At 38.7% G+C, this 15,191-nt stretch overlaps 1 protein-coding gene across 1 annotated transcript in view; it reads left to right on the top strand.

The window, feature by feature from the left end:
• The window catches only part of LOC138692615 (LIM homeobox transcription factor 1-beta), a 151,967-nt gene extending 137,823 nt beyond the window's left edge, over positions 1-14,144 (top strand). Inside the window, exons 6-7 of the mRNA XM_069815638.1 lie at positions 954-1,193; positions 13,584-14,144. Coding sequence (XP_069671739.1) covers positions 954-1,193; positions 13,584-13,843 — 500 coding nt within the window. The 3' untranslated portion in view covers positions 13,844-14,144. The remainder of the gene's footprint in view (positions 1-953; positions 1,194-13,583) is intronic.
• The last annotated feature ends 1,047 nt before the right edge of the window (positions 14,145-15,191 follow it).

A 15,191-nucleotide genomic window follows, 5' to 3' on the forward strand; every position in this document is an offset into this window, starting at 1 on the left:
TGCTTATGATACAGAACTATGACCCGTCTAAAGTCAGAATCCGGGGCTAATCATACAGAGCTATAAGCAGTCTAACGTCAGAATCCGGGGCTTATCATTCAGAACTATGACCCATCTAAAGTCAAAATCCGGGGCTTATCTTACAGAACTATAAGCCGTCTAAAGTCAGAATCCGGGGCTTATCTTACAGAACTCTGACCCGTCTAAAGTCAGAATCCGGGGCTTATCATACAGAACTATAAGCCGTCTAAAGTCAGAATCCGGGGCTAATCATACAGACCTATTAGCCGTCTAAAGTCAGAATCCGGGGCTAATCATACGGAACTATAAGCTGTCTAAAGTCAGAATCCGGGGCTTATCACACAGAACTATAAGCTGTCTAAAGTAAGAATCCGGAGCTAATCATACAGAACTATAAGCCGTCTAAAGTCAGACCCCAGGGGCTTATCATACAGAACTATGAGCCATCTAAAGTCAGAATCCGGGGGCTTATCATGCAGAACTATAAGCTGTCTAATGTAAGAATCCGGGGGCTTACCATGCAGAAATATGAGCCATCTGAGTCAGACCCGAAGAATTAGGTACATAGAACTGTGAGCCGTCTAGAGATAAACTCAGGGACTAATCATATAAAATTGTGAGCCGTCTAAAGTCAGAAGCTGGGGGTCTTATTGTCTCACGTCACGCAAACACAGGAATAAAATATTTTTTTTGAAACGGAAAGTTCAATGCCTGGGGACTGTGGAGACAGGGTAATGACGATAGAGAAACGGGAGAACCCCAAGAAAACCCTGACGACATCGACTGCACACTACAAATAGGCCTACAACTTCGCCATTGCCGAGATTTGAACTGGGGCCCTCGGTCGTCTTATCCAGCTGAGCTGATCGGCGACTCGCGTGTCTAATTGCGGTAACTTGCTCTGCTGAGCTACGACAGGGTCATTTTTGCAGGTCCGCCAGGAGCGGCGTCGTTCCTCAACGACAGCTGTAGCGACACGGAGCCCGGCAGTTTGCACGTAGGACCCGGAGCAGACGGCTACCACCCACACCCGCACCCGCACCCTTCAGCACCCGGGGACCAGCAGCCCGACGACCAGCACCACTTCCTGCCCATCAAGGAGGAGCTGCTGGACAACGAGGACGCGGCCTTCTTCAGCAGCAAGAGCGACAGTCAGCAGGACTTCAACCCAGGTACAGCAGCAACTTACTTTTCTCCCTTTCTTATTTTCTTTCGTATTTCTTTTTTCTTTCTTCCTCGCTTTCTTATGTTATATTTTCTTCGTCTTATTTCTTATCATTCACACTTACACACACCCATCCATCTGTTAGCCCAGCCGTATATGTTATGCAGCCATCCGCCATCCGTCCGTTCATTCTTGCATACATACATACATACATACATACATACATACATACATACATACATACATACATACATACATACATACATACATACATACATACATACATACATAGGGCTACATAGATACAAGCCACCGGCGTGGCTCAGTCGGTTAAGGCGCTTGCCTGCCGGTCTGAAGTTCGCTCTGGCGCGGGTTCGATCCCCGCTTGTGCTGATTACCTGGTTGGGTTTTTCCGAGGTTTTCTCCAACCGTAAGGTGAATGCCAGGTAATCTGTGGCGAATCCTCGGCCTCATCTCGCTATCACCAATCTCATCGACGCTAAATAACCTCGTAGTTGATACAGCAAATTTAAATAACCAGCTGAAAAACTACATACATACATACATACATACATAAGCATGTGAATGTCCTATTTAACTCGGACCTCTATAATATTGTAATATTGTCACCGTGAATTGTTCAGATTTACTTCATTCGACGTAAGATCTGAGCTTACACTGCAGATCCGCCGAAGTCTCAAGAGTCATTTCCTCAACATATTATTCTTTCTGGGATCCAGAGAGACAGTGAGCTTGTATTGTAATGTACGTGTAAGTGAAGATATGTCAGAATTTAGTCGTTTCACCCCTAAAGTACGCCTCTTTTCTTCCCTCGCCCTGCGCTGTAAATCCAACATATGAAACAATCTTCTGCTATCCGAGCCCCTGCTGTGCTTAAGCACGAATATAGGGCACGAAAAAGACAGTGCGTTTCATAAGTTGGAACTCGAAAACTGGCAACTATATCAATAACTTTTGTGATATGCACCGAACGCGCTGGATATCTCCTTCCTCAGCGACGACAATGCTGCTGATTAAATCTTTAAGCTAGCTACGAGAGGAACGATTAAGCTTGCTTGAAACCTATTTCTAATTTCTAGAAATTCATTGTTCTTCATGTTCACTTTATAACACTTCTTGTTAAAATATAACATTTGAAAACATAAGATTTTAAGACCGTTAAAATGTATTTAATAAAGTTAATGTGCCCTTGGTAACCGAACGGCACTGTTTCTGCGTGATGTTAGCAGCTGGTGATCAGTCCGTCCTCATTCATAGTACATCACCAGGCGCTGATGAAGGTGAAACACACACCGAAACGGTGCCTTCAGGTTACCAAAGTTAAATTAATTTTATTAAATAGATTCTATCGCTTTTAAAGTTTTTAAGTTTAGAGGCTTTATATTATTTTCAATTGAATAAAAATATAATTTAAAGTTTCAAATTTTGTTGGCCATTTACAAAGTGCTATACAGAAGTCACGACAAAAACGGAAAAATAGGCGATGAAAGCGGAGAAACAATTGAGAACTGTGTAGAGCAGGGATGTAGGACTCACAGAGAGAGGGATGGAAGCATGGGGAAAGCATTGGTTCCCTTCTGCAGTACACCGGCGTTGAATGACTTTTCCGTGACTCGTCTACAACCATGTGGCGGATTGCAACAAACCCGTGCTAACGGAAAAAATGACAAAATTATTTCCAACCATAATAATTATAACAATAAACTGTTCACAAATGAGACAACGTGCTTCGCGATTATTTTAAATACAGAAATATTCATTTTCCCCATTGCTATTTAAACTACTACTTTCCGACCGATATTGCTTCGAATTCCACCTCTAGACCAGTGCTCCGCAGACTTTTTGTATTCGAGGCACACTGTAGACGGGCCTAAACTCAACACGGCACACCAAAATGCTAATCCCCTCAAAAACATATAATGTGACTCTCTTAATATAATTACTTAATGTAATAAAATTTATTATTATTATTATTATTATTATTATTACTATTATTATTATTATTATTATTATCATCATCATCATCATCATTATTATAAAACAGAAATAGAAATAAGATCTAGTTGACAGGCCTGTACTCTGTTAGGGCTACTCGCAGAGGCGATAAGGTGCGTTATTGTTTGAAATTAGGAAGAATCACATTAAAAAACAATGAGATTGTAGATCATATTCTTTATTATCGCCGAACAATAATGATAAATCAAACAAAACGTAAAGTCGTGGTTAATTGCTGACACGGACGACAATCGCATTATCAACCCAAAGGCCCGTGCTGACGGTAAAGGAAAACCAAGATCACCCCCGGGGGGGGGGGGAGAAAGAAGACGCCTTATCGCAGTATGTTGCCGTCATTACTTCCACCCTATCCGTATACTTAGCGGGGAACACTGGGAAGGGGAGAAGAGAGGAAAAAATTGAAAATCGTTTCACCATTTTGTAGCACACAACAACAGGAGTGTCAAATCACTAACCGTGAATAAGACCGTTTTAGGTTTTCAAGGACATGTTAATTGCAAAATATGTTTGCTAACAAAAATGGATCCTTTTACTTTCTCATCGTAGTAACTGTACATCAACATTCCAGCAACCGATTTCAAAATTTTGACGGAAAATATTTTCAGAATCAGTGATGTCGAAAAAGCGTTCATTCTGATGCCGTCTGTCGGATTCAATGAGAACTTACGTGGCAGTGAACTTGTTCGGGAATGATGTCCGTGAAATATGTAATAGGCCTACATTTCAGTAATAAGTCAGTGGCTCTTGATTTGAAGTAAGAAACACTCAACGGCAATCCACTCCAAATCACAGCAAAGATTTTATTCATGACCAGGGAACGGATTTATATGGACTAAAAATATATGAAATATGTAAATATATATGTAGTTATTTTTACCAAAATATGGAATTAAATATGGATTTTTACCAAAATATGGAATTAAATATGGACTTAAAATTATAAAAAAATGACTATGTACGTTAAATATTGGCACATTTTAATCAAACTAAACAAAAAATATAATGGACGTACCTTATCTTCCAATGTAGTTTCAACAAAACACAATTTTTATTGTCTGTTACCATAACAATAGGTTACAAACATTTCTTTCAAGTGCTGAAAAGTGAATCTTCTTCTATTGTCTCTGAGGATAGATTTATACTGACTAAAAGAGCGTTCGACGTCACAAGAAGTAACTGGTACATAATTCAATTTCACAATGTCTGCTGGGGATAAGTCCAAGTTAATCTTCACTGTTGATTCACCACTCATCACAGCAACAACCTTTTATAGTTCTTCATATCCAGGGTTTTTTGAAAGTACAGTGTCCACCTTAGCTCTTACTGCATCTGCAACTTTACCTCTACCACGATTCAGTTGTTCCACAGTACTATTTATAATTTCAAAACTTTCAGATAGTGAAAGGTGCCTATTTTGGAGACTTTTGAGCGTTTTTATGATGCATGAAAATGTATGCTGAATGTGAGCTAAGTCATTCTTCACACTTATGTCACAGGTAACTGTTTTCGCAGTATCAATTGAGACTGCATCTTCAGAGTCCAATGCAAGGAGAACATTGTTAATAGAGTCTATATGTTCGGCATAATATTCAACTGCTTCTAGCCATGTACCCCATCTAGTTAAAATTGGCTTTGGTGGCAATGGAATTTCAGGGTACATTTCTTTCAACACGTTAACTCTACTGGGAGCTTTGAGAAATACTTTTTTCACTGATGAAATCAACAAATCTACTTTAGGGAAATTGTCTCTGACCACTTCTGCCACACGATGAAATGCATGCGCCACACAAGTAAAATGAGTCGATTTAGGATATACAACAGATAATGCTTGTCCAGCTTTGACCATATAAGGGGCAGCATCGCTAATAAAGAATAACACATTATCGTACATAATACCCTTTGGCCACAGGATACCCATAGCTTCGTTGAACAGTTTAACTATAGTTTTGTTATTGCACTTTTCTAGAACATCACAATGTAAAAGAATTCGTTCAGAATATTGTTCACTTAACAAACCGATAACTACATTACCAACAAGTCTACCTTCTTTGTCGGGAGTCTCATCAATGGAAACCCAAATTGAACTATCTTTAATTTCATCTCTTATCTTCTGTATTGTCTCATCGTAGATGGATGGAGCATACGTCTTCCTAAGTGTTGACTCATCCGGGATTGTATGTTGAGTATATTTTTCAAGGAATTCCCTGAAGACCTTATTCTTTAGTTTGTAGAGAGGAATATCAGCAGAGATGAGAGAACGGCACAGGTCGATGTTAAACTCAGATCTTACATTCGATGTTGTTGGTTGTGTTAAAAACAATTGTCTCTGCTTGGAATTTAGTTGTTTGTTGGCCTGATGTTTACTAGTTGTAATGTGTTGTTGCACCAGGAACTTTTGTGTAGATGATACTGCACACTGACACAAATTACAAAATAATATTTTATTGTCAGTTGATAAACCATCTTCTTTAAATTCTGAAATGTAACTTGTTAGTTTTGATTTTAAATTGACTGAATGACGTACTTTTGGCATATTTACCGTCTTTATAGTATGATTTACAAAACTGAACCTATGTGTACTCTGACTGGCATTTAACTGTTGAGCTGCACAACTGAAGTCTGTTAAAAATTTTAAATTAAATTAATACAGTTTTGTAACTTACTTTCCCATTGTTGATAGGACTGCTAATTTTCAAATAACTCTGATGTTAAAGGGATTACTGAACATGTGTTTAAATCTCTATTGTTGAAATGTATTTTTAAAAGTTAATGGAATTTTGTTTTGTTTTATTGTTAAACCTAATATAATATGGACTGTTTTATATGAAATATGGAAAATATATGGAAATTAACGAAAATATGTACTAAACTCTAAAATATGGAAAAATATGGAAAATAAAAGTAGGATTTTTCAACCCTACACATTGTGAAACATAAAGATAATGCAAAATATAAATTATATTAGCTTTATAAGTAAATATGTATTTACATATAAATCCTTTCCCTGTTCATGACTGTCTAACCAATGTATAAAGTTTCACCGCAATAAAAATGCACGTTTTATTCATTCATTCCTAGTGTTCTTCCCAAGAGCAGGTCTTTTACTGCAAACCCAGCATTCTCCAGTCTTTTCTATTTTCTGCCTTCCTCTTTGTCTCCTCATATGATCCATATATCTTAATGTCGTCTATCATCTCATATCTTCTTTTGCCTCGAACTCTTCTCCCGTTCACCATTCCTTCCAGTGCATACTTCAAAAGGCAGTTTCTTCTCAACCAGTTACCCAGCCAATTCCTTTTCCTCTTTCTGATCAGTTTCAGCATCATTCTTTCTTCATCCAATTTTTCCACTATCTGTCCACTTCACACTCTTCAACCTTCTCCATAGCCTAACCACAATTCAAATCCTTCTTTTTTTTTTTTTTTTTAGTCGCTTCTCTTTATTTCGTCGTAATGTCCATGTTTCTGCTCCCATACAATGCTATACTTCACACAAAGCACTTCACTAGTGTCTTCCTTAGTTCTTTCTCCAGAGGTCCTCAGAAGGTGCTCCTTTTTCTGTTAAAAACTTTTTTGCCGTTGCTATCCTCCTTTTGACTTCCTGGCAGCAGCTCATGTTACTGTTTATAGTACACCCCAAGTATTTGAAGCTGTCCACTTGCTCTACTGCCTCATTTAGAATTCGCAAGTTAACCTTGTTCACTTTTCTTCCTATAACCATGGTCTTCGTCGTATTTGCATTTATCTTCATTCCATACTATTCACAGCTGTCATTTAGCTCCAGTAGCATAACTCTTAGTATCATCTCCTCTTCTGCTAACAACGCCATATCATCAGCAAATTTTATACACTTTACTCTTCTTTCTCCTACTACCACTCCTCCCATGTTCTGAAAACAGTTCTGGACGCTTTATATCGGATAGAAAATTAGTTTCTGGATTCCACACGTTGACATTCAGAATTTCACCTTCACGAGAGATAGTCCACGCTATTAGAGGCTATGCCGACTATGCTAGATATGCTAGACTAGGCTGGGCTTGCTAGCTATTCCAAACTATGCTAGGCTATGCTACAATCTTTCCGTTGTAAGAATAATTCTACAGTAAACAATGACACGTGACTGAAGGGAGGCTTGATTGGCTGCAGTTTGGCGCCATAGATTCTCAGGAAGTGATCCCGCTCACTCCTGTACATTCTATTTCATGTTAAACATTTCCCGTTACTCGTCAAAGTAGACCTAACCTCACTACTATGCATTGGTTTGCTTAGGAAACTGTTACTTTAACCTATAATAAATTAATTGAAACTTAGACTACTATATACATTCAACACTATTTCTTTCTCTCCACTTTTGAGAGGGTTTCCACTCTTATGTTTAGTAACCACACACTGAGGATGCAGAAGCCATACTATCACGTGCTTACAGACTACCTTGGTATCACTGTTAGTATTCATCCGCTTACAACATAAATAACAAAATATTAAAGTAGCTTTTCTTTTACATAGCGTTTTACATATGAGTGAAGTTATATATTTCAACATATTTAATAACTAGAATTCTATTTTTATTTTCAAATAATGAAAGGTTATGATTTCCAAATACGGAACTATATTTTCCTGCGTCGTGTGAGTGGGAGCAAGTCACGAGCATGACAGCCACGTGCTTGTGTTTACATTAGGATTTTTCTTACAGCGAAAAGGGTATAGGCTATGACTGGCTATGCTAGGCTATGCTACACTATGCTTGCCTATGCTAGGCTATGTTAGACAATGCTAGCTATGCTAGACTATGCTAGCTATGCTAGGCTATGTTAGACAATGCTAGCTATGCTAGACAATGCTAGCTATGCTAGACTATGCTAGCTATGCTAGGCTATGTTAGACAATGCTAGCTATGCTAGACTATGCTAGCTATGCTAGGCTATGTTAGACAGTGCTAGCTATGCTAGACTATGCTAGCTATGCTAGGCTATGTTATACAATGCTAGCTATGCTAGACTATGCTAGCTATGCTAGGCTATGCTTCAGTTCTGGACCCTGGAGGAACCTTGGACTTCGGCTTGCTTTGGCCTATTGTGCGCCTTATCTGCAATGGTTGTCCAAGTCCGATAAGTCCCACGGGTGGCAATCATGATTTGGACGCTGACTGTTGGTCATTCTGCCTCAGCTCTGACAGAACGAGGTCCCATCCTCAGGCAAGTAGGCCTAACTTATAGTAATATCCGGGCCAAGTCCTTCCTATATCAGCATCTTCACCCAGCCTGCTTTAACTATTGCGGATGATAGATGAAATTATGGTAAAGTGGATGATACAAGGAAACGGGAGTGGCACAGGAAAAATAACTTCTATTTTGGCCATCGCAAATTCCAACAGAACCTGACTTCTGATCGAACTCGGGTCGCGCGGTGTAAACCACGCGCACGACTGATGCCCCTGTGCTTTCAGAAGACTGGGATATAGTTAACTCTTCCTTAGCAAATGGAATGGTGTGCGTGGGCTTACACTCATTCCGCAAGGTTACAATGGAAGTCTGAATGGGGAATCAATGGCAGGAGCTGAAGGAAGACAAATGACTATCGTGGCGCGGCGACAGCGGGCTCCGAGGGGAGAGCGGGGGTGATTTTCAAGGGATGCGGCACTTCGTTCCAACATCCTCCCCAATATGGAGACATAAAGTCTAATAGGTTCTTTTTATAGCATAAAGTCTAACATTTTGTACAATGAAGTCATTCTTTGCCTCATTCTTTCTGCCCTACGTCGGCCATTTTAGAATGTCGTTTCGTATTATCGATAGAGTCAGTTTAGTACAGTCTTGTCTTTATTAAACAGCGGGACAAACGGGTCCTATTTTCAATGCAAACACGAAGGAAGGTTAAAGTGCAATATTTAATAGAACAAACAGTTTGAAGAAGAGAACAAAAGCCAGAATTTCTACATCAGATTTGTCAGACACGCCGTTCTCATAGTCAATTGAAGGAATAATAACAAATTATAACCCTTATTGAGTTTCACATCAGTCAGAGGAAGGGATAACTCCTGAATTTAGGCTACGTCGCAGCACGATGCTTTGCACTACTACGCTACTAATAATGAACTGCTTTGTGACTAGGTCTAAGTCATTCTATTGTGAACATTATTTTAGGTCTAATAATAGGCTTTATTTATTTTTATATCAATATACTCAGCTATTTTATCACGAAGACGGAGAAGTCATGCAGTAGTGAGGCGTCACAAGCAGAACTGATTGCATATTAATAAGGTTATTGTCTTCCCTTCTCTGAAACACGTCTGGCAGTAGCAGTGATGAATGTCAAAATTAAAGTGAAAGGTTGCGGAAGAGAAAAGGGGAGCTGCAAACATCTATGTGTACAAACATGAGCTAGCCTACGAGGAAGAAGTCTTCTTCAAGAAAAATCATATGTACTACATTGCTGCTGCAAAGCTGTACCTGAAACTGGATTGTACAGTACCAGAAAAAAGTAATGACCCGACCATAGCGCGATTCACACTATAACGTTCGTAAGGAGAATGACACGCCGCTCAGAAGCGTCTGCTGTCACGCGGGTCCCATCCCAATAATATTTTTTATTTCCTGAATAATGTTGTTAAAAAGGAGTTTTACAGACTTGGGACAGATATTTCAGTTTGCTTAGCAAAAATTGGAATAATTACAGTCCGGCTCCTGTGAGTTATGATTAGGCCTGACCTTGAAGTAATGTTACAAGAATTAGTGGCAGAAAATTCAGCGGATGTAGGAGGTTTAGGGGAGCGGATTACGCGACGGGAGTTATTACATGTCTGGAGAGGACGAAGTGGCTTTTTTGGAAGGAATGAGCAAGTTCTTGACTACATACTGAAGAATTTGGATTTAGTCAGCGGTACTGATGATATTATGGCATTGTAAGAAATACTAATGGCAATTTATATAGAGTGTTTAAAGAAATGAACTGAAAGTAATCGAACTCATAGGAAAGTTTTAGCTAACAACGATCAGTGTTTGAATTGTAATGCAACTTTATGGGAAAATATGTTAAATGAAATCAGGCCTTGTAAGACATCAGTATCGTGTCCCGAATTGACACCCGGTCCCAGCAGAGGAACGTCCTAGGAAACTGTTTGGGGAGAGAACCAAGAAATCTAAGAGACGAAAAGTGGAGACATTATTAGCAAGTATGAGTAGACATTAACTTACACTGGTGAGATTTGTGCACGTTAAATTTGAGTTTAAGAGAACATTTTGTACCCTATATATACACAGTCATTACTGAGAACCAAATGGTTTTTAAATAATGAGAACTCGGCCAATTCTGAACCAAACTTTTCTTTCGTATTACCAATATATTCCATAAGGAATGCAATTTGAAACATGTACACAAGAACTTCAACGTTTGAAAATTATATCGCTAAGATGGCGTCCTTTCACCTGAACACAAGTTCCTTGAAGCTTCGCAATGAATTTTCTAACATTGCTCTAGGGATCCCGTTGATTTCTCGGCGAATAGCTGCTTTAAGTTGCGGTATGGTGCGCGGCTTGTTAATGTAGACTCGAGACTTTAAAAATCTCCATAGGAAAAAAATCCGAAATGGAAAGGTCCGGGGAACAGGAAGGCCAAGTGACATCACCAAACCGAGAGATTACTCTTCCCGGAAATGTTCGTCGGATAATGTCCATAGAAATGCTAGCAGTGTGGGCTCTTGCCCTATCTTGCTGGAACCGTGCCGCGCAACGTTGAAATGCATACGAAAGTCACGTTGGATCTGAGTGACTGCTTCTCCACTTAAGTAAAAGCCTCGTGTAACGAAAGCACGGTATTCAAGGTTCCACATCTCGCCTTCACCTGAAATTGCATACTCTCCCCTCTACAGTGCCACCGTACCCAACTCCCACCTATGAATGTTCTCCGTGGACTACCCAAGTGTATGTTTGTCGTTATTTTGTTTAAGCAAGCCAAACTATCTTCCAATTAATACGACTAGTTTTTTATCTCTTTTTTGGTCAGATAAAGCCTAATAGACCTAATAGGCCTAACTGACAGGAGTTGGGCAGTAGTTATTCCACTTTTTGTTAGACAACCGAAACATCAATCTCAAGACTGTAAAGCTCTACTTTAACGTTCTTCAGGAAATAAAAAAAAATCACTGGGACGAAGCTTGAATCCGCTCCCCTCCGCTTTACACGCAGCTACTTCACTTCTACGCGGCATGTCGATATGCTCACGAAGATCGAAATTTCGACTTTACTGCACGATTTATATATCGATGGTGTTCGGGTAAAGATTAAGTCACTTTTTGTGCAAACGGAGTTCTGTTGCCCAGATGAATACACCAGTTAAATTTTACAAGTGGATGTGCGAAACAAAATAATGCTAGCATATGTGTAGAAAGTTGTTTGTAATTGCCTAAGGGTCCGAAGTTTATCTCAAAACTCGTTTTTCAAACTTTTCCTCGATTTTGTAAAAAGCAGTTCCCAACCTTGTATCGTAATATAGGCCTATTATTGCAATACATTAACATTTTTCTTGCAGTTTTTCAAGTGAATTTCGAAACAAATTCCAACAACAAACCTAACACAGTGAATTTAGATAACTGAATTTATTACGACTTATCTTGTGTAGGCTATCACTCGGTCTCCGATCATGCTCAGTGTCTTGTATCTGGGACTTTGAATATTTCAGCGTCCCGTTCTTTTTCGGGCAAGCGCACATTCGAGTAAGACCGGCCAGAACGGTAGAAGAGTATTACATCAAATACTCGAAATGTCTGTACTCATTTACTTATTTACTTATTTATTTACTTACTTATTTACTTATTTACTTATTTATTTATTTATTTATTTATTTATTTATTTAGTCTGGTGTAGTTAAGGCCATCAGACCTTCTCTTCCACAACATCAGGAATACAAATACAATAATAGAAATAAACAGAGAAAAAAATACACTATAAATAAAATAAAGCTACACAAAAAATAAAGAGAGAGAGAGAAAAAAACACACTATAAACAAAGTAAAGCCACACAAAATATACACAGGTTGCAGTCACACAAAATTTAAATGAGTGATTAAGTATCATAATTAATTGTATCCTAACTAATTAACTAACGTAAAGAAGAAACTTACAATTTTAATCTAGATTAAAAAAAGAAAAAGAAAGAAAAAAAACACAAATCAATACTTCTAGCAATATCTAAAACATTAACTAAGACGAAATTTTCCAATTTAATTTTGAATTGTGATAAAGTCCCGCAATCCCTTACGTCATTAGGTAACGAATTCCAGAGGCGAGGTATTTCTACAGTACAACAAACAACGAACAAACAACTTGGTTGAAGGGTTTAGTTGGCATAAACTGACTGTGACACAACACGCCTCTCCTTGGAAATTGTTACAACATAATAAAAAAGTAACAAATGAGACAATTAATTTCAGTAGTCTAGCTGAATGGGATCATGAAATATGAATATTTATTACAAAGAATTGTTTCAAATCAAAGAAAGACTGAAAATACAGTGGCTAGAAATAAAACTTATCGTGATAATATAACACGAGTACAAGCTACAATATTGAAGTATACGAGGGACATAAGGATGTTGAATCAAAACAACACAACAACATTAAAAGCTGTCAGAGTATGAATTAATGTTACACATAGTAAAAAATTATGTACCTCACTTTACTGTGATTTTTTTTAATTGTTTTTAGTGCTCCTAAACTGTATTATTTTTGAAGATGAAAAAAAAACGTAAGATGGAAAAGCAATTATTATGAACAATGAAATAAAATGGACAGAAGTAACTGCTGTTGGATCGAAGATAGTAGAAGACATTGCGAAATGGACGAATACGTTTGCGGACAAAATTGTATCTGGACATCGTTAAAAGCTGAACTAAGTGGAGTTAATGAACAGCGGATTAAAGTTGTAGGACGTAGGATCTGAGAACCTATAGAAAACATACAATTCATAATTTGTCACGTGCTTGTCTTTTCCCAGTGATGCAAAAAGGAAATTTTCAACTTTCTTGGACACAAAGTATGTGTTTTCGCTTCTGTAAATAAATTACGGACGGGAATATCACTGATTACGTTGCGAAACTCTTAAAACATGATAGAAAGTATGTGTCATCTCTTTAGTACCGGCACTATGACACAAACAAATTCATTCTAAGGAAGGCCTGTTTTCGACAAGACTTAAAGAATAATTCCAGGAATATGAAAGTCCATTATTTACATTAAAGTTCCAGCCCGGCTCAGTACAGAAGTGTTAATGAAATGAATTTCTTTCCTAGAATTATCTCAGTTCACGTCAGTCTGTTATAAAGCTCAGCACCTCACACAAGGGTGTGTTTGCTTGTTTTGTTGACAGGGGGTGGTCAACACGACGGCAGTAAAATGGACAATGGTTTCATCAGCTTTCCCTACAACGGGGGAGGGAATGCGTCACTGGAATCTAACAACCACCACCATCCGCACCACCCTCACCATCACCACCACCATCACCACCACAGCCACATGTTCCTGCACCAGCAGACTGCGTCTCTGCAGGGTCTGAACCCGATCGACCGCCTGTACTCCATGCAGACGTCCTACTTCTGCGGGGAGGAGTCCTCGCTCGTGGACCAGTAATGTGCTGAAGTGCAGTATTCAAACGTGGAGATGAACTGAAGTTGCTTCTCTGTTCCTACAGAACACACAGAGCTACAAACAATTTGAGGTTCAATAGAATTCAGGTTACGGCATTTAAGCTTTACGATTAATGAATTTTGGTACAGTTTTGTGTTTTTATTTAAAGAGTTTTAAAATAGAAAAATCTCAACCTGACAAAATTATTTTCCTGTCCCATCTCGAGGAACATATAACTATCCTCAGCTCCCTTACGTCCCTGCTATCAGGAAGGACGTGTCCCTGAAGATGCTGACAATTCTTGTTCTTAATATGACAGTCAACCACCCGCAGTACCTTAAGAAAGCAAGTAGCTAGCAAATATCTATTTAATCGACAGAAAAACTTGCGTCCTGCTTGCGTTATAGACCTACCTTAAATGAGCAAAATTCGAACTTGAGGAGCAGCCTTAGGCATGCCATGTTTCACTTACCTACGTTCTATGCCAGAGTCTCGAACATTGGACACTCATTCATTCGTATAAACTTAACAACAGTATCCAAATTCGAACAAAGTAGTTTCGCAATCGTATATAGAATTCTTCTCTATTCTTTGCACTACATTTCAGACGTCACTCCAGTTCCGGAAACACTAGAGTTTTTAATTACAGTAGAGCATCGATTATCCGAATACCGATCAACCGAAATATCGGTTAACCGAAAGCGTTCCAGTCGGCAAATTCAAATTTGCGCGCTCGCCATGTAGAAGTTTCGCTAGCGCTGTTTGCGAGATTTAGCGGCAAAAAAACGAGTCTCAGCTCTGAGGAAAAAAAAAATTGGACTTCTTTTCCTAAACTGTAGAGTCAGTTCTCTGTGTTATTTGTAAGACGTGTGATACAAAATATATCCTGTATTTACGGTTTTGTGTACAATATCACTGTTTCTTTGTTCCATGCTGTTCCTATGACACGGTACAATTTGTTTTCGTAAATGATTGGTTATCCGACAAATCAGTTATTCGAATATCCCCCCCGTCTCCAATTTTTTCGGATAATCGATGCTCTACTGTATATAGCCATTATGATGCAGTGGAAAAAAACAAAACAAAACATATAGTTTTATATGCTTAATGTACCTCTAACTACAGAGTGTATTAAGATGATTGCTGCAATAACAGAGCAATTCTGAGTCCTCGCATAATAGCCAACAATATGTTTTACAAGAGTCAATAATTTCGTGGACTACGACTTAATTGTGACGCTTTCGTTCGTTTGTTTTCAGCGTGATCTCCGCTCTTCTACCTCTCGGCGTTCGTTCAATTATGAAACAGTAACGTAGAAAGTTTTTCAAAATCAACTGGAGCTGCATAACAC

This window comes from Periplaneta americana, chromosome 17, assembly GCF_040183065.1.
Source record: "Periplaneta americana isolate PAMFEO1 chromosome 17, P.americana_PAMFEO1_priV1, whole genome shotgun sequence".
In the NCBI taxonomy this organism is placed as follows: Eukaryota; Metazoa; Arthropoda; class Insecta; order Blattodea; family Blattidae; genus Periplaneta; species Periplaneta americana.